The 26732-nt window shown below is 47.8% G+C and overlaps 1 protein-coding gene across 4 annotated transcripts in view; it reads right to left on the minus strand.

The window, feature by feature from the left end:
- Positions 1–26732, minus strand: part of IFT140 (intraflagellar transport 140) — an 88333-nt gene that overhangs the window by 46582 nt on the left and 15019 nt on the right. For all 4 annotated transcript variants that reach the window (XM_081133515.1, XM_081133512.1, XM_081133513.1 and 1 more), the window contains exons 6-18: positions 24787–24962; positions 23529–23620; positions 22877–22983; positions 22032–22177; positions 18475–18678; positions 18270–18342; positions 16416–16507; positions 11484–11611; positions 8958–9075; positions 7242–7372; positions 5164–5332; positions 3505–3636; positions 398–597 (exon numbers count right to left, since the gene is read on the minus strand). In XM_081133515.1, the coding sequence (XP_080989641.1) occupies positions 398–597; positions 3505–3636; positions 5164–5332; positions 7242–7372; positions 8958–9075; positions 11484–11611; positions 16416–16507; positions 18270–18342; positions 18475–18678; positions 22032–22177; positions 22877–22983; positions 23529–23620; positions 24787–24962 (1768 nt within the window). The remainder of the gene's footprint in view (positions 1–397; positions 598–3504; positions 3637–5163; positions 5333–7241; positions 7373–8957; positions 9076–11483; positions 11612–16415; positions 16508–18269; positions 18343–18474; positions 18679–22031; positions 22178–22876; positions 22984–23528; positions 23621–24786; positions 24963–26732) is intronic.

Here is a 26732-nt window from a genome sequence, read left to right on the forward strand (position 1 = left end):
TTTTTTGTCCAGTAGCAATTATTCCCAGAGGGATAATATTACAAATATTTAGCAACTGCAGAACTTTTGACTAGGAAGTGTCCAGAACACCATAAAATGAATCAAAACAACTAAATAACCGCCCAAGGGGCTCCAAGCACTGCAGAGGCCACGAGCCAGGCTCACCTGCCCCCTACGCCCAGCTGTGCTGAGCTGAAACTCACGGCTCTGTGACACATGCCATGCGTGTCCTGGGGTCTGCATGAGCAGTGGCATTTCAACTGAATGAAAAGACCAGGAAACACAACATGACAGTCACAGAACAGTTAGTGATCCCTAGAATCTCACTCAGAAGGGAGGAGAAAGTACTCTAAGAGTGTGCACATCCCTTTGACGCCTCTGCAAACGGAATTCTCACCTTTTGATGAGTTTGATAGATCTGAAAGCTTCGTCCATATCTCCGACGGCGATGAAGAAGCTGAAGTTGAGCATGGCATTACGGGTGGGCTTGTCACAGTCCTCCAGCCCCACGAAGTCTCGCAGGGGCCTCATGCCCACCATCTGGGGGATGCAATGGTGCCCTGAATCCACCCCGTCGTCTCTGTCTGCTTCTTCTGGCTGAATGAGAAAGGGCACCGATCACCTGCCAGTTCATATAAAGCTAATGCCTACACTAAGCCTCTTTCTCATATGTTGTTATGGGAGTCCCTCTGCAGATAGATTTGGATGGTCAGCAAGAGGCACTGGCAAATGCAACAAAAATCTGTCTCATTTGAAACCAGAGCTTTACGCTCTGGTCTCAGGCAGATCAGCAAAGGCAGTCCAAGCACAGGAACTCGTTTTTCAGCCTCTGGTTCCCTAACATCAACTTTTCAACATTACAAAATAGTTGTGAAAATCCCCACCTCCCAGGTTTATTTTGTAAACTAGAAAGTTTTTACTATCAAGTCAGATGTGCACACATATGCGCAAGGTCTTAAAACGAAGTAATGCCATCATGATTTCAGGTGGGATTTTCCAAAATGATAACCTGGATTAGGGGAGTGCCCTCCACAGGCTTTTCTCAGAATTGTCCACCTAGTGCAGAGCTCCTTAAACAGGTGTGTGGAAAGAAAGAATGTCTGAGCATGAGCACGATTTTGCAGTGTGCTCCCCAGGCCTTTTTATACCTGGTACCTTGAAATACAACCCACTGAAGGGACCAGCTCCCTCAAATATTGTCTTCCTTCCTGTCTGCTGGGCACTGCTCTTGCCTGCATGCCCACATGCTCTCTTCTGGGCTGGAGCCCACACACACCACCCTCTGTCTTCTGCACTGTTTCTCTCTGCAGGATCCATTTCTCCAGTGTACACACACACTACCCTGTGTAAAAGGGGGTCATGATCTAGCCTCTTGGACCCAGTGCCCCGCAAGTCACTGGTCTTGAATCTGTTGCTACTCCATGACTTCTCCAAGGCTAGCCTCCACCACCTGTTCAGTTCTCAGTAGCTCTTCCATCTCACTGCTGCTTCTCAAGTTCACATGTGGTCCCCAGGGGGGTACTTTACCAGGGTCTTGAGACACTGGTAGGATGTGTCAGACCCAGGTGTGGATGGCAAGACCCTTCCAGGCTCAGGGCAAAGCACAAGCAAAAGCCCTGTGGCTTAAATTCAGAGTTCATGGCTGTGTGTAGGCTAGTTCACACTAGGCAGGAGGCTGAAGTTTGGACTGATTTTGCATGGAATGGAAAACCTTTGGAAATGTGCATGTATAAAAGACGACTGGGCACTGCTGACCACTGTGGTTTAACAATCACAAGACAGGACCTGAGGTCCATCTGCCTTGCTGTGATCTACTCAGAGCCCTGCTCCTGTGAGAACACTCGGGAATTCTTGCAGAGGCACGAGTGCCTGAGGGCCCTGCTTCGCCTGCCGCCTGCCCCAGCATTTGCACTGGCTCTCATTACAGCTCTTCGAGGGAGGGACAGAACCACCTGCCCTGGCCCCACATGGGAGCTAGGGACCCAGGGCTGTTGACTCTCAAGTGTGGGGACAGAAACCTTCGGGATGTGGCCAAGGGACATAAACACAGGTCAGTAATCAGAAAAAGAGCAGCTTTTAAAGGAATACAATGCTTTATGGCCATTCATCACAAGCACCTTAGAGTCAAATTAACAAGACTTCCTACATTGCAAATGTGGGTCAAATATTCCCTGTACTACAAACATCAGGTGACAGCCTGTTTGTGCCAAATGTCTGACCAGGATGAGAGCTCTGTGGTGATGTGAGTGTGCTGCTACCCACAAGGAGCTGATAGTGTCATGTCCCTGACAAACTTGGTTAAAGAGGACATGCAGGTGAGGTGGGAAGTACTGTCGCACAGACAACTATAGGGCAGAGTTGAGGTGACAGAGGATAAGTGGGGAGTTGCCTTACACTATATTACACACATCTCCTCTCTTGGACAACTAGCAGAGTGGGCACAGAAAGAAAGACTGCATAAATGTGTGAGAGAAACCAAAGTCTGTAATGTGAGAAAAGGGGAAAGAGCAACAAAAAGAATTTAAACATCTCTCACAACTTTCTGAGTTTTCAAATCAGAGAGAGAAGAAAATGCCTAAGAAGCACTAAAGAAATTCAGAAAAATGCTAGTCTGATGGAACTAATCTATTTCAATAGAGGATGGAGAAAACCTGCATTGACATAGCACAGGGATTCTAGAATTTGGGAATCATGTGAGCCCATTCCCAATCTTAACAAAGATCCTTCCATTTAACACAGTAAATGTCAACCCAAACACTATCTATCATGCCAATGGCCATGCCATGTCGTTTTATGTGGTATTTTTAGGAACGTGTGAACCAACTATGCCCAGATTTGTTGTTTTGATCACTCAAGCAATGATACCACAGACCCACACACAGCTCATCATGGGCTGTTCAGAGGTCACGGGGCAATGGAGTTGAAGAGACCAAGTCCCAGGAAAGGCAAGTAACTAGTCCAAAGTTACCACATTGGGTCATGAGCATGTGCGTGCTGAAAACAACCCTGCTCTCTCACAAACTGAAAATCCATACATGCACAAATATAGGTAAGTACAGAAACCTCTTGAAAGGCCACATGCCAGCCTGCTCAGTGACCATCTCTGGGGGCTGGGTCTATGGAGATCTGCATCATCTTTGGTCATTTCTTTATTTGCAGCTTCTAAATCTTCTACAGTGGATATAGGGATGCACAATCTTAAAAACGCAGCTAGAATAAAAAAAGGCAGGAGAGCTGCAGGGTGTGGTGCCCTCAGGGGAAACACTGAGAGGATACCCGAGTGACCCCACGACCCTCCTCCTTAGCACAGGTCTGCCTTGAGAGGAAAGCCACATCTCATGAGTCTCCTGACACTTGATGGAATTTCAGGGGACAAATGAGAGCAGACGGTTTGCCTTGCTTAATGAGTGGTGAGCACAGGCACTTGACTCCAGCGCCAGGGAGACCCAAGCCCCACCCAGGAGAGGGGCCCAGCCCACCATGCGGTGCTCAGGGGACTCACACCTTCCTTGTGAAGTAGTAATGGGGCACTTCCATTCCCAGGAGAGACTGGTAGGCGGGAGGCCTCGGGAAGCTGTCCTGAAGCAAGAAGCCGTGCTCTTCGGAAACGAAGAAGGAGAGAATCAACACGTCCGTCTGGGAGGGAGGGAGGGGGGACAGGCATTGTTCGGTTTGCGGTTGGCTAACATACTTCACTGTTTTGCATCTAATTCCCATCTTCATCGCCTAGGTATTTACATGAAGTGGGTAAGACAGAGGATGAGCACACTGACACAGAGAGCCCGCTCTCCTCCTGGGCGGGCACCGCCGCCTCCGCCTTCTCCCGGACTTCGGGAGACTGGCCCTTCTTCTGGAAGGATGCTCCTCATCTGGTTTGAGGCCACTGTGTCCTCACTGACTGATTTCCTTGTAGCAAAGACTAATCATTCCCACCGAGCTGGCAAACAAAACTCGGAAGAGTTCTCATGTTTCAAAAGATATCCCACCAGTTTTTTACTGATTTTTAAAAAACCATCCAGAGCAACAACGACAAAAAAGATTCTTGCCACTGCTTTCAAGGAATAGGGAATACACAGGGAAGAGGTGAGGGACTCTAAGGTCCTGTCCTATGGGACTCAGGACAGCAACACCAGGCTGCAGCCCCTTCTGAACAGGAAGGCAGCAGGTGGCTGAGGGGTGCCAGAGCCTTCCTTGCTGTGTGAATTCTTAGTTTCTCACTGTCTTCATAAAAGACCAAAAGAGCTCTCTGTTCAAACTGCTGGGAAGTGACCTTCACATGCCCTCATCTTCACTCATGATCAATCTGCACGTTCTTAGCACTTGTTTAGACTTGTCACTAGCCACTCTATCCCGAGGAAAATTCCTCTGGCAATGTCTTCGCTTCTCTCAGTCCAATGACAGAGATGCCATCTCAATACATTTTACCACTCAATGTTTCAGAAGCAATGACTGGATTTGCTTCTGAAAATCTCACACTATGGACTCTGATTTCTGATAATCTCAGGGGATCCAAACTCTTACCATCCTGGTAAGGAAATTCCTTTGGCAGGGAGATAAGCTCCCTAAAGTTAGAGGGCTGCTGTCCTTTGCTGACTTACTAAGGGCCCTGTGTATAAATTCTCTTGGAAAGATGTGGGTTAGAAAGAAACACAGCAAACCACTGGGCTTTCCCAGGGAATGCTAGGCATCCCATCCCACCATACACAAGGCTTGGAAAGTGTCAGGGTCCAGGCCCCTGGGATGGGGCCCTGAAAGTCATTGTCGTGGGAGAGGGAGACCCTGCAGAGCTTGAGGAGTGGGTGGTGAGAGCAGAGAGCATTGACCGAGGGGAGGGGACTGCTTCGGTGGGAAACATTCTTGTTTGGCTGTCACGGCAGATTGTGGAAGGAATGAGGAGTCAGCATGGTCTCACCACTCAGTCACAGGACATGCTGACATCAAGTTAACAGGAGAACACAGTATTACACTGAATCAGACAAGACAGAGGGTGGGCCAGCCTCCAGGCGTACACCCAGAGGGAGAACTACATAGGTATACCAGAGGGGGACACTGCTTCACATGACTGAATTTCCCTGTAACTTTCCCATAAACCTTGTGACCAAGATTGTGAAGCTACAAGACCAAAGTCCCCATGCTTCTAAACACACACACGGACTACAGTACCGTGGGGCCAGCGCTGTCCTCGGCGTGGGCCTTCCCGTCCGTGGGCTGCAGCTGGGCTCCCATTGTCTCTTGCAGGGCTTCGCACACGAACAACTTGGGCTCAGTCTGATCCCAGAAGTGGCTCACGGGAATAAGATGGGCCAGCCTCTCATCTGCAAGGGCGTGGTTCCTGAAAGAGACCCATCTGGAACACTGAGAGAGGGTTCCTGTTCTCAGGCTCTGGAAACACCTTCAGGCCAGTCTCCAATGAGTGCCAGCAGTCCTCATCTGAGTTCCAGCCTGCCCAGGTTGGGAGCACCTTTGCACACCGTGTTGTGATGCAGCCTGTCTGATTATATTCTTTCACATCTGAAAAAACTGCTTCAAAGAGTCCCAGTGGAGTCTAGTTGTAGAGACAGATAGAGAGGCTTGGGCTCTAGAGGTCTCACGGAAGGTCCTTTATGCTGGTCCCAAAGTCCAGGACCAGGGGGTAGACCTCAATGTGGGACAGCACCCCCTGCTGGGCAGTTCTGGGGCCTGGGTTCCAGTTCCAGCAGTGACCTGTGTGATGTGGTGCATTTACCCCTGGTGCCTCTCACCTTTAAATCTCCCTGCTTTACGAGCCCAGATTGCAATGAAGAACTGTAGGGAGGAAAAATGGGTTGGGTGGCAAAGAACGGATCAGATCTCAAAAGAAAGCAGACAACTGACAGAAGACAGTGAGCCTCTTCTAACTGCCACCCAGAGGAGCGTGACAAGCCAGGGTCAGGCTCCACATACCTATGTGACCATGCAAGAGCTCGGGGATCTGACCCTATAGGAAACGAGCAGCCCTCATAGATGTCACTGTTCCAGGACGGAGCAGAAAGCATGATGGTGTAGATGAAAGCATTTATGGGACCTAGAGAGTGCCAGGGGCACCTTGGGACTGGCCTGGCAAGGGGTGTGGGTGGACACGAGGATGTGGCTCAGAAGCTCCCGCAGCAACTAGGAGGGAAGCACGAACAGCAGGCAGAGTGTGGAGGGGAAAGCATGTGACTCAGAGACATTTCAAAACAAGAACACTGGGGACTAGAGTCACAGAGAGCGGGGGTCAAAGGAAAGGTTAGTTCTGAGGTTTTAGACCAGGTGACCCAGAAAATGGTGCTGCGGGCAAGAATGGGGCCCCTGCAGAGTGAGGCTGAGTTGGGGGTCTATTTTTGAGGTCATGGCAAGAAACTCCAGGGACATGTGGAGATGGAGAAGTGGAACCAAATTTGGTGAGAAGTAAAGATAAGCAGGTTCAGATGAGGCTACCAGCAGATGCAAATTTAAGCTACCAGGTGAAAGAAGATTCCAGAAAGGGACTCTGAGGAGGAGAGGTGGGCATGTCTGGGGCAGGCAGGACAGGGACAGGAGGGGGCTGTGATAGGAGCAAAAGGAACAGGGCAGCCAGAGAAAAGCACTGGCGCAGCCATTCCTGACAGCAACTCTCCCCTGCACCATCAGCCTGCAGGCTTCCTGCCTCTGCACTCACTTTTGCTGTTTACACACTGATCTGAGCATAGGCCTCACTGCTGTTCCAACACGGGCCAGAGTCAGCTTCCGCGGCCCATGAACAGTTCACTTTGCTCTCATGAGGTACTTTATGCAGAATCTAATGTGAACTGTAGGTGGAACAATATAAGCACTTAAATTCTGTGAGTATTTTCTTAGTAGTAGAAGGAACTACAAATATACGTTACATAAACTCCCTGGAGAAAGACAATTATTTTTTCTAGAAACATATTCTCTACAAGATACATGCTATCCCTACCATCAGAGATGCTAATGGGTCTAAGGTTCACTGCATTTCTCTCTCCTGCGGTTTGGGCCATTTTTGTAGATACCTCAGTCATATACCTTTCAGAAGCTAATTCCAGAACCTCAGAACCTAGAAAACAGAGATTAAAGATCCAGATCTTCCCCAAATGCCCAAGTGTGTTTCTACTTCAATTTTTGTCTTCATTACAAATAATTGATGGAGTCTTTCGAAGTTTGAAATATAAGTAAGCAAAACATGCCTAGAAGTTGGTGCTGAGTATCATTTTCAACCCAGTCCTCCCAAACCACAATCTTACTTCTTAGTCTCCTGCCCATTAAAGGACCGTGTCTCTCTCTGATCAATCTGTCCCATCTTGAAGTCGAAGATGGTCACCGTGTCCATTTCCACATCATAGAAACAGATTTTTGAATCAGGGCTGTTGTCAGCCTAGGGGAAGAGCAAACCAGAAGCTCATGGTGAGAAAACCATGTCCTGGTGCCAATGACGCACAGGCCACTCTGGCCAGCATAGTTCCAGCATCAGAATGTGAACATCTATTTACCTTTGTCCCACTGAATGTTGCTGAATTGCTACCTTATACTGTCAGAGAATTGAAAACAGACCCCTAAATATCGTGAAGGTCGACTGTAGTGGTCTAGCTGTTCTCGATAGTGACTTGAGTGTGATGTCATCTTAGCTGAGGTGGATTAACCACAGGAACAAGACGGTATCTGGATTCTGATAAACCAGCTCTGCTGCAGCTCCCTGGGGGGTGATCTGGGCGTCTGAGAAACTGTTCTGCACCCATGTTCAAGGACCGAGGCTGCTTCCCTCTGGGAATCTTCTCTGAATTCCCCCCCCTCCCGCCTGCTCGCCAGCCTGTGCTCATACTCCCCCCCCACTCCCTGAAGACATTCTCTTTTATTTGGGCAACCCCATGGTGTCTCTCGTTTGTCCTTCCCGAGTCCCGGCCGTTCTCCATAGAAGTCAGGGCTTGAGCAGGGATCTCAGGCACAGCATAGCCAGCTGTACCCTTGGACAAAGAACTGGTCAGTCTCTCCACTCATCAAACAGGAAGCGTTAGGTGCAATATGTAGCAGCTACTACTCTGACCGCCATCATCTCACTCATCACCTCTTCTTGATTTCTTGATTCTCACACGGAAAGATACGTGTGCGCACACAGAAGAAATAGAGAAAAGAGAGCCAGCTTGGTTGCTAGTGGCAACAAATGACAAGAACTTAGGGAGACTGTTAAAAGCTTTATTCTATTAGACTTCACATTCTGGCTCAACCATCACCCTGTCCGGGAGCCTCCTGACCTCCCTGGATCGCAGCTCCTCCCTGTTCCCCCCAGCCCTGCTCTCACAAGGGTTGTAAAGATGTACTTATTTGCCTCATGCTCTGATCAGTGTCTGTTCAACCATAGTGGGGGGCCACGTCCTCTTGTTTAGCTGATCAATTTGTATCTACAGTGCCCAGCAAAGTGCTGGTGTGTGGAAGCAGTCCAAAATCAACTCGAATGAATGAACAGGAGCACAAACGAATGAAAACATGGACAGACACTAGTGGGTTTGAACAGGATGAACATGCCATCCGTCACCCTGCCTCAGACCCTCCGCGCTGCCTGCACCCTGACGTCACTCCATCTCTAAGAAAGAGGCTCAAGGGTGCCTACAACAGTTTCTGTGATGCCCTAGGGCCGGGAGAGTTTAGTTGGGCAATGACAAGACCCAGAAAAGAGGAGAGGTGAGTGGTTCTGTAAAGAAGCAGCCACTGTTTCTGATGAAATGAAGAAAGGCAGGAAAAAACAGAAGCTGTGGAGGTGGGGAGGGTAAGGATAGCACCAGATGGGAGAGGACACAGGAGAGAGGAGAAGATGCCCCGGGGAGGGGACAAAAGAGGAAAAGAAATGGAAGCTGGGATACAAAGAGCCAGGAATGGACACAAAGCACAGACCGAAAGGATCCTGGGAGAGCAGCTAATGGAGAGCGGAGGAGGAGGCACAGAGGCAAGCCCCCTGGGGCACCCACCTTGCTGAGGAGGATGCTGATCTTGCTGCCGTTGGCGTTACACCTGAGCGACACAATGCCTCCCACGCCGGGGACCAGCTCGGCCAGGTTCTTGCAGCTGCAGTGCACCTTCGCCTCTCTGCGGGGCGGAGGACAGGGGTCTCAGTGCAAACGGAAGAATCACTGTGCCCGGCAGGCCAGAGCAGGGCCCGCTTCTCTCAGGGACCCGAAACCTTTGTTCACGGAGCTGAGTTCCGCCCAAAGGCCCAGCTGCTCTCACCCCGGGCTTCCATATGCCCCGGATATGGACCAGAATGCAGGGTGAGTTTTTAAAGTTGTCATGCTCTAGTCAGCAAATATGAGTATGCAATTTCATCCCCTCCTCTTCTTACACACATAGCTTGTGAAAACCCTGCCCCTTGCATTTCCCTTGCAGCAAGTTTGTGATCTTCCCTTTCGGAAATAACTCAAATTTACTTAACTCCTCCCATTTAGCTGGTTCTAGTTTGTTACCAGTAGAAACCACCCTGGGTTTGCTCATCATGATTTTTTTACTTTATTCACTCCTCCTCAGCTCCTCCCTAATGCCTTTTCTGTCCCAGGATCCCATCAGGACCCACATGACACTTGGTCATCAGGCCTCCTAAGAGTCTGCTGGGCTGAAACTGTGCCTTAGACTCCTGTTTCGATGCCTGTGCAGTTCTGAGAGGACTGGTCAGCTGTTCTAGAGAGTGTCCTGCCGCCTACTGGGAAGGGTCTGATGTTTTTCTCATGATTAGACGGGTGTGGGTTTTAGGAGAAGACCCCAAAGGTACTGTGCTGCTGTCATCACATCACATCAGGGGTCTGTGCCATCAACATGACTAATCTCTCTGATGTTGACCCTCTGTGATGTGATGAATACAGAAGGTGACGAAACAATCTACTTGTAACACGAATGCATGAAAAAGATCCCTGGTCTCTCCTGTCTGGGGTCATGTGTGTAAAGTTACTCCATTCCCCCTCCCCGTACCGTTCCCTTTGGAAGGACTTGACTGTGTGAAGCCCACACTCACAAAGTGGGGAGTTATGTGCCCCTCCATGAAGGAGGAGAATCTACATAAACTATTTGCAATTCTTCTGTAGAGGGGATTTGTCTCTTATCCTCTATTTATTAATTTATTCGATCACTTATTCATATTAGTATGAACACATATTTATTTTCTACTCTGGGTTCTAATACAATGCCATTTTGTTTATTTTGTTGCTCAAATTGTTCCAGCTTTCAGCCTGGACCACTGGGAGCTCTTTTAGTTGGCTCCTATGTTCCTTGACACACCCATCATTATATTTTGGTGGGTTTTGTTTTTAGCACTTTCTTACTTTCTGACACTGAAGATACTCCGGGTTCATCTTGTAAATTTCCTGCCTCAGTCCTAGAATCAGCCATTTTTCCAAGGACCTTGGTTAGAAATCCCAGTCTGGGCACTGGTGTGCCGGTTGCTCTTGGGGTGTCCTTGCCTCTAGGCCCTCAGCTGAGAAAACAAGGAAGTGTGTGTGCACTAACTGGTGTATAGACACATATGTATAAATATCTTCATATGTATCCACCTGTCTATATTAAGCTGTTAAGACTGAACTGTGTCTCCAGTTCTAATCCATCACCGCAGGGATCACTCTCGCCTCCTCCCATGCCTGTCTGCAACCCCCCACCCCAGTAGGGAGGACCCTGCTCCAACACCCTCCATCCATTCGCTTCACTGTTCACCTCCAGTGAGGCTGTGTAGCATGTCGGCTGTCACCCTGTACCCTGTGGCAGTTAGCTCTGTCAGCCAGAGCGCCGTGCTGTGTGCAGTCCCTGTGCTTTTAGTCTTACAGTCGCCACTCATTCCCAGAGTGGCTTAGGTCAGACACACCCAGCAGGGAGCCTGTTTCATGCATTTGTATCACAAGTAGATTGTTTTGTCATCTTCTGTATTCCATCCTGGGGTTCCCCAACCTAAAAGATTTTTTAAAAATTTGTACACACTAAGGCTTATTTTTTGCTGTAAATTACTATGGGTTTTGACAAACAGACAGTACTGTTTATCTATGACACTGAAGTTTCATCACCTCAAGAAATTCCCTGTGCATCACCTGTTCAACAACCTCTTTCTCCCCTGTGCGGCTCCCTTCCCTATCATGCAAAGATTGAGAATTTAAGCCAAGACATAGGTGTATAAAAAGTTAAGTGGTGCTCAGCAGGTGTAGCTCAATGGTTGAGCATCACCTATGATCCAGATCACAGTTTGAGTCCTAGTCAGGGCACATGCCTGGGTTGCGGGTTCGATCCCCAGTGGGGGGCATGCAGCAGGCAGCCAATCAATGACTCATCACTGATGTTTCTATCTCTCTCTCTCCCTCTCCCTTCATCTCTCTGAAATCAATAAAGATATATTAAAAAAAAATTAAGTGGCATATTAATGCTGAAATGAGAACATAAAATTTTCTAGCTCCTATCCATTTTATACCCACCACATTATCTCCTAATTTTACAATGTCATACTTTCATTTGGATAAAAACTGTACCTTCGGGAAAGATCAAAGCTTTTAAAGTGAGCCAAGTCTGTCCCTACAACCAGGTAATTTCCACAGATGTCAAGGAGGCATGGGTTCCCTTCCGTCTCAGCAAAAAGCAAGAGTTGTTTCACAGTCCCCTGAGGAAAGGAAAGGACAAGGAATTCAGAAGAGCAGCTGTGTAGCATTTCACTTTTGTGACTAAACATCATTTACAAAGAACCTTGTATGCTCCACTCATGCACTCACACCATGTGTACTGTTGGCTCAGTGTGTGACCAGCACTCTGCTGGGTTCTAACATGACACAGGAAGACAGGGCCCTGCCTTCAGGGAACCCTTCATGCTTACTGTCCTGAGGGTGGGGACAGACATCAACTAGATCAAGAAGCAAATACACCTGTAACCTAAACCTGAGAAAGTGCTAGAGAGGTAACAGATAGGATGGTAAGGGTGGTGAGACGGTTAATTCTATTTCTTTGGGTTGATCCAGGAGGCCTTGTCTGCAGGCCTTAAGTGAAAGCCTCTGATAACACCTACTATGTTACTAGTATCACATAAGTGGTCACCTTTGGGGGATTGAAGTCAGTGTGTTGATGGGATGGTAGTTACACCATGGGTTTGTTCCATTTGTGAAAACTCACTGAACTGTATGAACACTTATGCACAACATGTCCACTTTCCTATAAGTATATCATACTTCAGTAAAATGTTTGAGAAATAAGGCTTGTCTGGGGGCAATATTTAAACTGAGACTGGGGAGACGGAGCCAGCTATCTGGAGGGCTGTGGGCCATCATTCCAGGAACAGGAGACAGCACGTGCCGGAGCAGGAAGGGGCTGGTCTCGGAACCTCAAGGCCCCTGCAGTGGGAAGGAACAAGCCATGGTGAGAGGGGCGTGCACTGAGGGTGGGCAAGCAAGCAGATGCCATGCGGGGTGGCATTAGTACTGGCAGTCAGGTAAAGAGACAAAGAGTCAGATTTTGTTCAAAGTTAACTGGAAGACTCTAGAGGGTTTTGAGCCATGAAGTGATTTCGTAATTTATTATATATTTTTAAAGTGTTTAAATGCCATTTAATTTAAAATGTCACTCTTAACAGCACTTTGAAAGAGTGACCACAGTCAGGCCTGGGCCAAGCTTAGGCTTTGCAGCATGTCTTGTGTACAGCTGACCCTGTTCCTCTGAGTTAAAGAGGCTCCTGGCTCAGTTCAACCAATGACCACTGGATGCCTGCACCCTGCAGAGCACCAGGTTGGGAGCAGAGCACTCCAACAGTGAGTGGCATGTCCCTGGGAGCTCGCAGAGGGGTGGCGAGTCAGATGTGTTTAGCTGAGGGCACTGCAGAGCTGAGCCGGCAGTGGAGGCATAGTCCAGTATGCCCGGGACAGTGAGGAGGCAAGCTGAATGACAGGGAGGGTCCAGCAGAATTAAGTGGGCTCGTAACACTAAATAGCGAGAGACTCTGCGAGCAGGCGAGGAGGCAAGAACTCGTGCAACCTGGCCAGGAAACTCAGGGTTGTGGGGTGAATGGCTGGGAGGGGGCAGGGAAAGAGGAATTCCAAACTGAAAAATCGAACTTTCATTTTGATGCACCTGGCAAGAGCTTAATGCATGCTGTGGAGCAAGAAAACAGCTGCTTGAATACAGGATCAAGGGACGAGTTGCAGGCGACCGCTGATTGGGTCAAGGACGACCCCATTAATGAAGCGTGGGGCTCGGCCTCTTCCTCTGCTGCTCCTGACACTCTTTGTAGCCAGGGCACAAACTTGAACTCATCTTGCTTCTACATTGGTCCAACTATCATCTTTTCATCAACGTATTCCAAATGTGTTGCTTTAGAGCACTGACCCAGCCCCCGGTCTCCGGAACCTGTATTTCCAACTAGCTCTTGGACGTTTCCTGAAGGGTGTCCGAGGTGCCTCAAACTCACACCTTGTCCCTTCAAACCTGCAGTGCTTCTGTAGTTTCCATCTTAAGGCATCACAATTAACCCGAGCTCCCAAACTAGAAAACTCAGAACGCCCTCAATTCTTCCCTGTCTGTTGCCACCCACCATCCAACTGCTCACCAACTGATTCGCCGTCCCTCCGCTCTGGCCTCATCTCCCAACCCACTGCCTGGCTCCAGGCCCTTAGACCTCTCAGCTGCGGCATCCCCTACCTGACTTCACTGCCCGCCAGCTCCCCTAGGCTTTCCCACTACACTGACTCAAAAGTTATCTTCTGGGAGAAAAAACAAACACAAGGAAAGAGCAAGTCAAAACGCACCCTGTCCCTCCGGCTTCACAATCCCCCCTATCTTTACACTGGCCCATGGGCCCTCTTGACGCACTCCCCACTTCTCAGCTGTCCCCTCGGCTTCACCGCCACCAATGTCTGTCAGACACCAGCCCTTTCCTCAGCTCCAGCCTCTGTATGAAGGAGCCCTCCCCAGGGCACCCGTCACTGCTCTTCACCCTGGGCCACTTACTGCACAACACAGTATGAAGCCCTGGGGGGTGGGAGGAGCTCTGCGTTCCAGCCCAGGAGGAGGTCCTGCTGGAAAACTGGAGGGTGCATGTCATGGACACAAACGAGCACCAACAACTGTAGTTTGTGCGTCTGCCTCTGACCAGCAGGGAGAAAGGTCTGGAGAGAAACATCCCAGGCTTTCAAAATGGGGGAGAGTTACCAACCTTTTTTTTACACGTGTTGGCATTATATTATTAGTTACAATGGACACATACTCCTTTTAGTTAAAAAATTAACAAAAAACACTCAACTCCAGGCCATCTGCTATGAGATACCGTCCACACGCAGTAGGCAAGGCTCCTCAGTTGCCTCTATGTTTCCCAGCAGGCCACTGGCACTCTCTCAGTAAGACTTTCACCCTTTCCCAGTGGGCTAGCCTCCCTTCCCAGCAGACCCTTGCCTTTTCCCACTATGCCTTTGGCCCTTTCCCAGCAGACCCTTGCCTTTTCCCACTATGCCTTTGGCCCTTTCCCAGCAGACCCTTGCCTTTTCCCACTATGCCTTTGGCCCTTTCCCAGCAGACCCTTGCCTTTTCCCACTATGCCTTTGGCCCTTTCCCAGCAGACCCTTGCATTTTCCCACTATGCTTTTGGCCCTTTCCCAGCAGGCCATTCTACCCTTCCCAGCATGCTTTCCGCCTTCCAGCCCTCCAGTGCTCCACAGATCATGTCTCTGCTGACAGAGCTGTCCCTCCCTGCCTAAGCTTTATGTCCACAGCAGATGCCCTCTACACAACTGTCAGTGCAAGGAAGGCGAGCTTTTTCTGCATGGATGGCCCGCAGGGCTCTGGCCTCCTGCCTTCCAGCCTCTGCCTCCTCTCCAACCTTAAACAGGCAGACAGTCTTACGGGGACTGGCAGCTTCCTTAATCTGCACTCGCCCTTAGGAGGGCACGTGGGGCTAAGGGCTGCTTCCCTCACATCATCAAGCCTCTACTCCAACAACTCTCCCGTGGAATTCCCCATCCCTCTTTTGCTTTAAGTGTGCTCCTTTACTGTCTGACTCCCCACTAGAATGGAGAAGTCCATGGAAGCTCCTCTAGGAACTGCTGAATGAAGGAGTGGATGAGCAGCATTGAAAGGTGAAGCCCCGAAACCAAATGCTGGATCCCAGGACAGAACTCGGCTGGACAAAACAGTTATACTGAGAGCTAAAACCAGATATTCTTGATACTAGATATTCTTGATATTATTGACCTTGACACAAAATACTGCTGCATTTACTGGGTTGAATAGTGGCCACCAAAAGATATGTCCACTTGGAACCTGCAAATGTGACCTTGTTATTATTATTTTTTTAAATCCTCACCCAAGAATATATTTTTCATTGCTTTTCAGAGAGAGTAGGAGAGAGAGGAGAGAGAAACATCGATGTGAGTGGTTGCCTCTGGCATGTGCCCCAACCCCGGGGCCGGGGATCGAGCCTGCAACCAAGGTACATGCCCTTGGCTGGAATCAAACCCAGCACTGTTCAGTCTATGGGCCAACGTTTGTTATAACCACTGAGCAAAACTGGCTAGGGCTAAATGTGACCTTATTTGGAAAAAGGATCTTTGCAGATGTAAGTTAAGGATCTCAAGAGGAGACCATTCTGGATTAGGGTGGGCCCTAAATCCAAGGACAAGTATCCTTATAGGAGAGGAGAAACACAGGCACAGGGAAAAGGCCATGAAAAGATAGAGGCAGAGACTGCAGTGAAGTGTCTACATGCCAAGGAACACCAAGGACTGCCAGCAAGCACCAGAAACTGGGAGAAGCATGGAAAAAATTCTCTCAGAGTCTCAGAAGGAGCCAACTAGTCCACACCTGGATTTTGGACTTCTGGCTTCCTGAACTATGAGAAAATAAACTTCTATTGTTTTAAGCCACTCAGTTTGTGGTAATTTTTTATGGCAAGCTCAGCAAACTAATACAGCCTTTCAGCTGCCAGATTTCAAGTGTGTGTGGGATGCAGATGGGTGTGGGATGCAGATGGGTAAGGGTTTCTTCACACCACCGAGAGGGAACAGAATAGTGTGTCAGAGTTCCGTCATCTTGCAGGCATGCATTGCCATCATTCATCCTGGCCTCCCCCTCAGACACACGCAGGGAAAGGCCTGTCCAAAGATATTATGTCCTGAACTAACGGCTCCTTTGCCAAGATGCACAGCAAACATTTCCTCCCATTTCACAGCTCCAGTACTCAAGGTCCAGTACTTAGTCCTTTTCACTGCAAAAGGCCCTTGCCCTGCCTACTGAATTCTGAATTTGCAACAGTTATAGATGGAGCAGCTATCCCAGAATCCATTTTTACAACCCAGCTTCTAGTGAGGGGAATCTGATCTGGCTGGGTAAAGCCAATGTGCAGGCTCCAGCTTGATTTAGATAGAGTGTTTTAAACTTTGTCCTAATTGTCTTTATGGTCAGAGCCCACTCGCTCGAGAGCAGCAATTTACCTGCCAGGTTCGAACTTGAACTCGATTTGGCTCCACCGTATAAATGCTTTCTTCATGCATCGCTAACACTGGAGACTCACACAGAAAGGTACCTAAAATGAAAGATAAACATGACAGCAGCATCTAAACATGCCATACTTCCTCAGGGTTTAAGAAATATTCTCATACACGTTCCCTAATTAGCCTCTGATCTCGTAAGAGCTCTGTGAGGGATGAGTTTTTCGCACGTCACAGATGAGGAAAGCGAGGCTCTGAGGGGCAGGGAACTGCCCAAAGCCAAGCTGGCAGTGATGGCTGGTGCAGGCTCCAGGCCTACTGTGGGGACGCAGTGCTGTGGGTCCTGCACCACTTCTAAGTGGCGTCTCTTTTCTCCCGCCTGGCAGCCAGCACCTCTGATGGCACAACTGTTTAAGGAGTACCTGCTTATCTTATGCAGAATTTGGGAGGCCACAAGCTCTAGTCTCTGTCTCTAGACAGGTTCTTATCTAGTTAGGGAGATGATTACACACACAAGACAGGAAATATGTCAGCACCTGCTGTGCTGTTTGTCCCACGGGTAGATAAGAAGTTCATCCTGCCCCTAGGGGGTCTACACTAGAAGAGAGGAAAATATGCGAATTCTCAGCACAGTACAAGGCAGGGCAAGAAAAGTGTTAGAACTTCAGGCAGCAAGGCACTCCAGGAAAAGAAAAACAAGGAATGATCTGAGGGAGAGAGGTGATAACCAGCCAAACATCCCAGAGAGGCGTGAGGTGTTCAGCTGAACACATGGAGGGATCATCTCTAGAAAGCACAAGGGCAAGTCTTCCTGTGAGGTCAGGACGAGGGAAGGTAAGAACCGGCTGAGAAGCATGTCTTGATGGTCACTGTGTAGGCTGGAAGCTGCCTCCCAAAGATATCACGTCCTAATCCCTGGAACCTGTGAATATTAGCTTATATGGCCAAAGATATTAAGGTCTCAAGATGGGGAGATTATCCTGGATTATCCAGGTGGGCTCTAAATGCAACCACAAGTGTCACTATTAAGAGGGAGGTAAATTTCAGACAGGAACAATGTGACAATGAAGGCTAAGACTGGAATGATGTGACCCTAAGCCAAGAATTGCCAACAGTCACCAAAAGCTGGAAGAAGCAAGAAATAGATTCTTCCCCAGAGCTCTGGAGGGCGTGTGGTCCTGTGTCACCTTGATGTTGGCCTAGTGGAACTGATTTTGGCCTTCTCACCTCTCCAACTGTGAGGGAATAAATTTCTGTAATAGTCAGTTTGTACAGCCTCAGAAAACTCGTACAGGCATGTGCTGAGGAGTGAAGGATAAGGCAGCCCAGTGAAACAGAGACGGCGAGACTGGCGAGATAGAGAGCTGTTTGAGGGCGATGGGGCCTCTGATGCCCCGACCTGAAATTTTCAGACAGACACCAGCCTTGACCAAGATGCCAGGGGCTCACTGCTCTGTGTGGTCTGGAACTAGTTCAAAAGGTGGGTGTGTAGCAACTCCCTCCCCTGGACAGTGCTGTGATTACGTGCTTGTGCAGCCTTATATCTGAGTTGTTTTATTGTCCTGGAGCCAGGGAGGGCTTGCTGGCCCCAGATCCAGTTGTGCTTCTCAACCACCTTGACGGCTTCAATAGGGTAAGGCCCAGGAGGCCTGAGAGGCCCTGGCAGCTCAGGGCCAGAGCTGCAGCACTGACTCTGGGAACACAGGCAGAGGCATGATAACTGATATGAGAGTCTCTCTATGGCCCTGTGCCAGCCCTCTGCCCACACCACAGTACCAGCAACACCTCCCCATTAGATGGTGAGAAAATAAAGCAGGGTGCTGAGTCCCTTCTGCGGGGGTGGAGGGAGACTCCTACCTGCATTTCGTAATGTGGCTCCAGAAGGCTCAAAGACCACCACCTGTTTTCCATTCCAGACAGCGATAGCATCCTAAAAAGAATGACAGAAATTAAAAAGCTGCCATCTGGGCCCCTTACCATCCTGAACAATGCTACAACTGACCATGTCTCTTGTCTACAGTGAAGACCCCCAAGTGACCTCATGGGTCACCCTCACAGATACCTTGGTAATGAACACTCCACTGATGTGCATGTCTGTGTGCAGGCTATGCGTCACCCCCGTTGACAGGAAAGACACACTGAGTAAGCTTGGGGAAAGCTGCACCACAGCCGCCTGCTGGTGGAAGTGTGACAGCATGGCCTGCTCGCTGAGGATCACCACAGAGCTGGTGGTGTTCACTGCCAGAAGGTTCTTCCTGGAGCCCCACTTCATTTCCACATTGGAGAGAAAGAACCAAAAGTGTGAACAAAGGAGAGACACAGTCAGGAAAACATACATATGAGGATTCATCAACATTTCCAAGCACTATTTCTTGTTAAAAAATTATTTTTTAAATGTTATAAGTGTACAATGTGTACTTTGAAGAAAAATTTTAAAATACTGACCCTTGGAGTTGTGATGCAGTGGATACATAGCTTCTGTCTGTTCTGACTGGTTGAACATCTTCTACAATTTATTTTTCTGATGTTAATTTAGGGATGTTTCTTTTTAAAATTCATAGCAAACCTAACACAATGTATTAAATTATCCAGCTTTCCTCTGATATGAAATGACACATTCATAATTGCATTTTAAACTTCCATATCTATACAAATCCGTTTCTGGATTTCCTACTCCACTCCACTGATATATTTATCCACTCCTGAGTAACCACTTTTCTTTTTTTTAATTTTTATTTACTGATTTGAGAGAGAGAGAGAAAAGAAACAATGATTTTTTTCCCCCCACTTATTTATGCATCATTGCTTGCTTCTTGTATGTGCCCTGACCTGGGTCGAACCCACCACCTTGGCGTATTAGGAAGATGCTCTAACAAACTAAGCCACCTGGCCAGTGCTGTAACCACTGTTTTAATTGCTATAATTTAAAGATATATTCTAGTATATGATACAGAAATGTTCTGATTGTTTATCATTTATTTTCTTGGCCATCTGCTCTCCCAGATGAGTTAAGAATTACTGTGTTGAATTCTCCCAGGGGGAAAAAAGTCATTATTTTTACTGCATGTGCATGTCATTTGTAGATTTATTTGGGAAGAAATGACACTTTTACAAGATTGAGGCTTCTCTTTGAGGAACATGCTATATCTAATGTTTACTCAATTTTCTTTTATGTCCTTTGGGAAGGTTACTGTGGCTTGTTCTATTATTTTATTTTTACTTATTTATTTTTTATCCTCACCCGAGGATATATATATTTTTTATTTTCAAGAGAGAGGAAGGGAGAGAGAGACAGAGAGACAGGGAGAGGGGCATCAATGTGAGAAATGTGCTCTGACTGGGGATCAAACTCAAAACCTAGGAATGTGCCCTGAACAGGAATTGAACCCACAACCTTTTTGGTGTATGGGATTATACTCCAACCAACTGAACCACCCGGCCAGGGCTTGTTCTATTATTTTAAATGGCATTTCTTTCATTATCAGTGAGGTTACACATGTTTTTTATGTATTCTACTAACTACTCTTAGGTAAATTATCTCCATCATTTTTTCCATTACAGTTCTTAATATTTTTCTTTTTTTTCTTTTTTTTTATCTTCAGAGTACATTTATTAAAGCTGGGGACAGTGAAACATAGGAAGGGCTCAGGATAGAAAAAGCAACAGGAGAGAGCCTAGGTAGTGCTCTGCTTTTGCTCTCTACATACAGTATAGAAAAGAAGTGAGCCACACTGGGCTGCGTGGACTTGCCTGGGATGAGCTGCTGATGCTTGTTGCTCCCCTAGTTGCAAGTTTCATGGGAACCCTTAGCATTTAGGAGAAAAAAGTAAATATGCATGCCAGAGAGAATGTGCTTAATATCCTTCAGTTTTCTTCATGTCCTTTATCCTAAGATATCACTGAAGATAAGCCGTAAATTTAAAAAATAGCTGTGTAAAGATTCCCTCTTCCCCCAGAAAAGCAAAAACAACAAAAGAGTTGCATGCAACTTCATATTAAAATAAAGAAAAGAGTATGCATTGAGAATTGGGAAATACAGTGCTTTAGAGCTCAGATTTTCCTTCAATTCTAGTCTTGTTCTTCATTGCCCAGTTTGAAATAAGTTTTTATGTACTCAAACTTGTTGTTGCTTTGCAACTACTTTTATTACTTCAAATTTGAGAAAGTTAGATTTTCTCTACAGATCTGATAATATTCTATGCTATTTTCAGCCAGTTATTCTGTCCTAGTTTATAAAATATTTAACTTGTTAATTAACCTATAAACATTTTATATACGGCCTGAGAGAAGGACCTGAAAGTAATTCCCAAAATTGCTACAGGGTATCCCTAAACTATTTACTACATAAATTTTCCTTTCCAGATTAGTATAGGACTAAGAAAATTTTAATTTAAGAGATTTACATAGAGCAGGTCTTAGAGACAACTTCCAGATGGCAAGGTGAAGAGCCCCGAGGACATAACAGGCATAAATGGTAAAAATTATGAAAAAAACAACCATCTAATTCTCTGGAAATTGGGCATAGAGCAAATGAAGAAACATTTATTCAAGAAAGTCTAGCCTGGCAAAAGTGGCTCTGTTGGTCCTGTGCATCAAAAGGTTGCTGGTTTGGTTCCCAGTCAGGGCACATTGAAAGTCTACTAATTCTGGTAAGAACAGCAGAGTCTATGGCACCTGAGCCACTCTGCTCCCCTCCTCCTGTCCCCCAGTTCAGCATGACTGAAGCTCCACCTGAGCAGATAAGACGGGGCTCCCTCTCCTCCAGCTCCCAGTTGAAGGCTCAGAATGTCCCTGGAAGGGGCTAACCACCAGCATTTCTCATCCCCCTGGCTCTGTACTGTAGAGGCCAATTTCAGGTGAGTGGGGCAGAGGTAGGGGCTCCCTCCTTCCACGAGCCCCTGCTCACAGGTGTGGTAGTCTAAAAAGACTGGGCCCCCATGCCCTTGCCCCAGATTGCTCACAAGGTAAAGGCTCCATGGGGGGGGAGGCAATCTGAGAAGACCAGAGGCTACTGTGCCTAGCTCCATGCTCATAAAGCAGGGTGTCTTTCAAGAGGGGATGGAAGGGAGGGGGAAGAGGGGAGACATAGAAAGAGAGAGAGAAACATCTATATGAGAGAGACACACTGATTGGTTGCCTCCTGACCCGGGCCGGGTCTTATGCAACTCAGGTATGTGCCCTTGACCAGAATCGAACCCGTGACTCTTTGGTGCATGAGCTGACACTCTAACCACTGAGCCATAACCGGCCAGGGCTGAGATTTCTTTCTGGGGTGGTGAAACTGTTTTAAAATTTATTGTGATGGTTGCAAAATTCTGTGAATATACTAACAACCATTTGGTATGTCATATATCTCAATAAAGCTGTTTTAAATATAGATAGATGATAGATAAATAGATAGATGAAAGACAAAGAGATGGGTAGAGAAAGTAAATATAGATTACTACAGATCCACAATCCCTTACCTGCAATTCTGAACTCTAAAAGGCCTTTATTTTTATATAGTCTTTTAAGCTAAGTAACTTACAAAGTCAATTACTTTCAAAGTCAAAGTCAATTACTTCCTCCACTTTTACAGGACACAAAATGAGTGCTTCTGATGCGCTGGTAGAGTTGTACCTTTATCTGCATGATGTTCCCTTCGAGCTCAGTAGGGGTTTGAAGGGTCCACTTGTTTTTGCCCTCCACTCCTCGGCTGCTATGGGGCCCTGGCACTTTTTTCCACATGGCTACTCGCCCTTTATCAGTACCTGCTGCTAGAAGAGCTACAAGTGAAAAGAGAGTTCACAATCATTAACATGAAAAGGGATAGGAACAGCAACAAGCCCCCTTCTCCTACTGCCTTCCCTGAAATGTCAGTCCATCAGCTCTTCGCCCAGGAACTTTCCAGCTCCCACCTGCTGTGTCTTCCTTTGCAAGAACTGAAGCCTACCTGGCCATACAGTGCGTGCATGTATGCGTGTGGTTGGTGGGGGTGTTGGTGCTGGTTCCTCTCTTTCTGCATGAGACCAGTGTCCTATTGCCTGTTCAGTCTGCTTCTTCAACGCCAGCACAGCACATAGCCCTCAGCAGGAACAAAATAAATGCCACTCTGGCTCATCTCCTATCCTGTCTTCTGTCTGTGTACACACATATACATCCATCCATACATTTACATATACATATACGTACACGTATATGTATTTCTAAGGTTCCCCACACTGTCTTCTCTTGGGGTTTTGGAAGAGAATGGGATCAATTGCATACAGCCAGGTTGGTCACACTTTTGACCAAACTCTTGACCTTCATGTGGGATAAAAAGCTTTACTGTTACTTTCTCATTCTTGGCTGACTTTATTCAAATGACTGACATAGTTATAACTGAGTTACCCCTCTTTAAATAGCACCATCATCATTTTGCAGCCAACGGAGCAAAGCTGGAGGCTGGTTCTCTTTCTCCCTTAGGTCAGCCCGAGAAATCTCACCTTTGCTTTTACAGTAAGAAACACAGTTTATATTCTCTCCTTTTTGGAAACCGAACTTCTCCTCTGGACTCAGTACGTAATTCTCTCCTCGTTCTAAATCCCAAAATCTACAAGAGAAGGAAGAAAGCCCACTGAGGGGACTGTCAGTGCACTGCCCTCAGCTCTGAGGGGCTTGTCCAACTTGCAGGGCAAAGTGTAAAAATCAGGAAAAAGTTACGGCCCTTTGGACTCTGATATGAAAAGCAGGCCGTCATTACATTTAGATCTGTTCTGTGTCCTGTTCATAATCAAAGGGAGCAGCTGCTAATAAAAGAGGGTCCATGTGTGACACCAGGTCACAATGAGAACAAAGGAACTGCACCCAGGTGCACCCAGGAGAACCCCTAGTATCACATGGAGCTACAGCAGCGAGAAGCAAGGGAACATAACATGTGATTCTGTCTATACCGTGCTCACAAATACCAGGCAGAGGGACTCCGTAGGCAGTCATCAGAATAGTTCCACCCTGGCATGGGGAGAGGGGATGCCTGGGGTATCTAATGTGTTGTTCTTTGATCTCGGAGCTGTTACATGGATGTATCCAACTTGTGACCATTCATCATAATTTGAGACTGACTTTTCATCGAGCATTCACTGGAGTGTCAAGTCTCACCTGAGGGCTGCTTCTCCGATCGCGGTCACCAGAAGGCTGTCTTCAATCAAAGCGATGTCTGCCCGGTGACCCGTTTTCCCACTCAACTTTACCTGTGTAACGAAAAACAACCCGAAAGAATCGTGTTGCTTTGCCAAGACTGTGTCCCTGCTTGTGAGCCTAGACTCTGAACTGCAGTGACTTCCTGGAGACTCACCGATGGAGAAAGTGCAGGGCAAAGATGGATACTTGGAAAAGCACCCCTGGCTTTCCAGGATGCACGAGCCAAAGCTGACAGCTACTCTTGGATGTTACACGGTTAATAACAGCGGCTGCCCAGTGCATGGCACATGGTGAGCACATTTCTAGAGTGACTACCAAGCTGAGCTGAGGGCACCACCATGCCCTCCAAGGCAGGTGTCACACCTGTTTTGCAGGAAACAAATGTGCCCAGAGCCACCAACCAGTGAGTGGCTCAGGGGGCATTTGAACCCAGGTCCACGTGATTCAGTGACCATGTTTTCAACTGCAGTGCTAGAGGATACACAAATGACCAAATAAATACCAACTTTAAAAAAAAAATCCACTCCATAATCTATAAGAGTATCTTTATGGGAAGTTCAGAGTTCTCCAAGGAACATGGATTCCTCTAGTATAAACCAAGGAACTAGCAAGAGGGCAGTGATAAGCAGCACCTGACACAAGGACAGGCGGAGTCCTCCTGGTGCTGAGCACCAGGGCTCATGCCATTAGGCACTTTCAAGGATGTCAAGGTATGTCTCAGTAATCATAGTGAACACCCTCTACCCAAGGAGACACCCTCTACCCACATCCCTCAGGTGAAACACTGTACATGTGTGTCTGGGGGATATCTGTGACAGAACGCACAAGGGGAAAATCCCCAAGGCTCTCAATGGCGAGTGAGTCCCCTTCATGCCTAGTCTGCACACAGCTGGGACGCAGGATGATGTCCATCCGCACGATTCCATTGTGGAGATTAAACGGGCTGCTGCAAAGCGAGCAGTTATTCGGTCACACCCAGGTCTGCAGGCTGCCACTTAACCAATCATGGAGTTCGCAGCCTGACTCACCCTGTCTGTCCACTGACACCAGAAAAATCTCCTACACTCTCAGTTACCCTCACCAGTGAACTGCTCGTATAATAAATCATGGTACTAAACAGCTCTGTTAGTGGCTCTAAAACAGATCTGCTAAGGAATTAGAAAGGGTGATTAATCAGGTCAGGAGAACCCAGCCTGAGCCCTGCCCCTCCGCCCACCTTCATCACTTCATTCGCTTCGCCCTCAGGAGTCACCAAGTACAGGGACAGCAACAGGTTCTCCGTGACCACCACCAGCGCCTCCCTCTTCTCCAGGTAGAACAGTGTTTGGATGGAGCTGTCCGTGGATGCCACCTGAGTGGTCTTGCCTTTCTCGTCCACGTAGTGCACTGTCCCTGAGGGCAAAGGGGACAGTCACTGGGCAGCTAGACACTCACCAGCAGCCATTTCTCTCTCTCTAGGGGCAGTCTCAAAAGAAACATCTTCGTTATAAAAATTTGCAGAGAGAATATTTTCAAAACACTTGCACCTGACCTCACAGGCTGAAACAGGTTCATCGTACTGGTTTAGCTCAGCCTTGACTCCCGCTGCCTCAGCCAACTCCACCTCCACCACCAACCTGGAGGATTTGGACATTCTCACTGCTGACCAGCCTGACTCCGCATCCTCGAAACTGTTCATCTTGGTCCCCTACCACGAGGTGCTCATCTGTCACCCATGCACCGAGGCCCTAGACTGTGACCTCCCATAGCCACCAGGTCCTGTCCCGTTCTGTACATGGTTGGTCAGCTGTTTTGCCCTAAGCCACAGGGCCTCCCCAGGCTGGAACCCCCCTGAACACGCCAGCCCCTTGCCCATTCCTGGCCTCTCGGCTTCTGAGCTCGGCAGGTGGAAGCCCAGCGAGTTCTCCAGAATCCAGTTCATTGCTGCTGCTCTCAGGAGCCTCCTCACCCTCCCAGTCTCCTCTCCTCTTCCCACTGGATAACCTGAATTCTTATTAAACTGAGAAGTTTAAGGTTCTCTAGAGGCTAATTGCAACAATAACAAGCATCTACTCAGCACATATTTGTGGCAGGCTCGATGATAAGCACTTACCAGTGTATTAACTCCACTAATGTTTCCGGTGAGCTCTGGCAGCAGGTACTCCTACTATCACTGTCTCCGTTTTACACATTAGGAAGCCGAGGCACAGAGATACGGGATAATTTGCCTTCAAAGCCCACAGCCACCAAGGGCAAGGAAGGGCTGACACCCACTGCACACCCCTCTTCCAGTCGCCAGCATCCTTTCCTTCGTGCATCTTCCCCACATCACCTTTTCAACTCTCTTCCTAACGGGCCCTTGCACTAGCATCTCCCCTCCCTGAGCCCCCACTGCACCGTGCCCACTCCATGTCCCTTCTGGGACCTTTCCAAATTCCCTCAGTGCTGTCTCTCTCTTTTTAAAAAAAAATATTTTTCTATTGATTTTTTTTTTTTTAGAGAGGAAGGGAAAGGGAGAGAAAAAAACATCGATGTGAGAAACATGGATCAGCTGCCTCCTGCACATCCCCTACTGGCAACTGAGCCTGTGACCCGGGCATGTGCCCCAACCTGGAGTCAAACCCTGGACCTTTTGTTGCATAGGATGATGCTTAACTAACAGAGCTGCACCGGCCAGGGCGCAGCACTGTCTTTTTATCTCCTTAAATGAAAGGTATCTTAAAAGCATCCAGCCCCTTCCAGCCATCCTCTGCTCTCTTCTTCCTGTCATGCTGACACAGCCTTTGTGCAAGCCTCACTTCCTTGGCTTATTTCTCACAGCAACACACACTTGTGAATATCTCATGTAAATGTAAGACTCTAGTTTTCTCTTAACTTCATATTGCATTTATCAGCTGCCACTGGGGCAGCCTGTCTCACTATTTACACTAAGGAGCTGTGTTAAAACCAAGATAGGCGGCACTTAATATGGACCACCCATGAGGCGGGTTTGTGGTGCAGGCTGGAAGCAAAACCCACTCATCCTGTTCATGCTCCATTCCCAGACCTTAGCCAAGCACGTGGCACGTAAGAGGTGCTTCGTACTTCTACAGACTGATGAGTGCAACAAAAGCATCTTTTCAAGACTGTGCTGCATGCAGTTACCAGTCAGCTGATAGACGGCTTCCACGTGAAAACCCTTCA

The sequence above is a fragment of the Miniopterus schreibersii genome, assembly GCF_964146895.1.
Source record: "Miniopterus schreibersii genome assembly, chromosome: 3".
Taxonomy (NCBI): domain Eukaryota; kingdom Metazoa; phylum Chordata; class Mammalia; order Chiroptera; family Miniopteridae; genus Miniopterus; species Miniopterus schreibersii.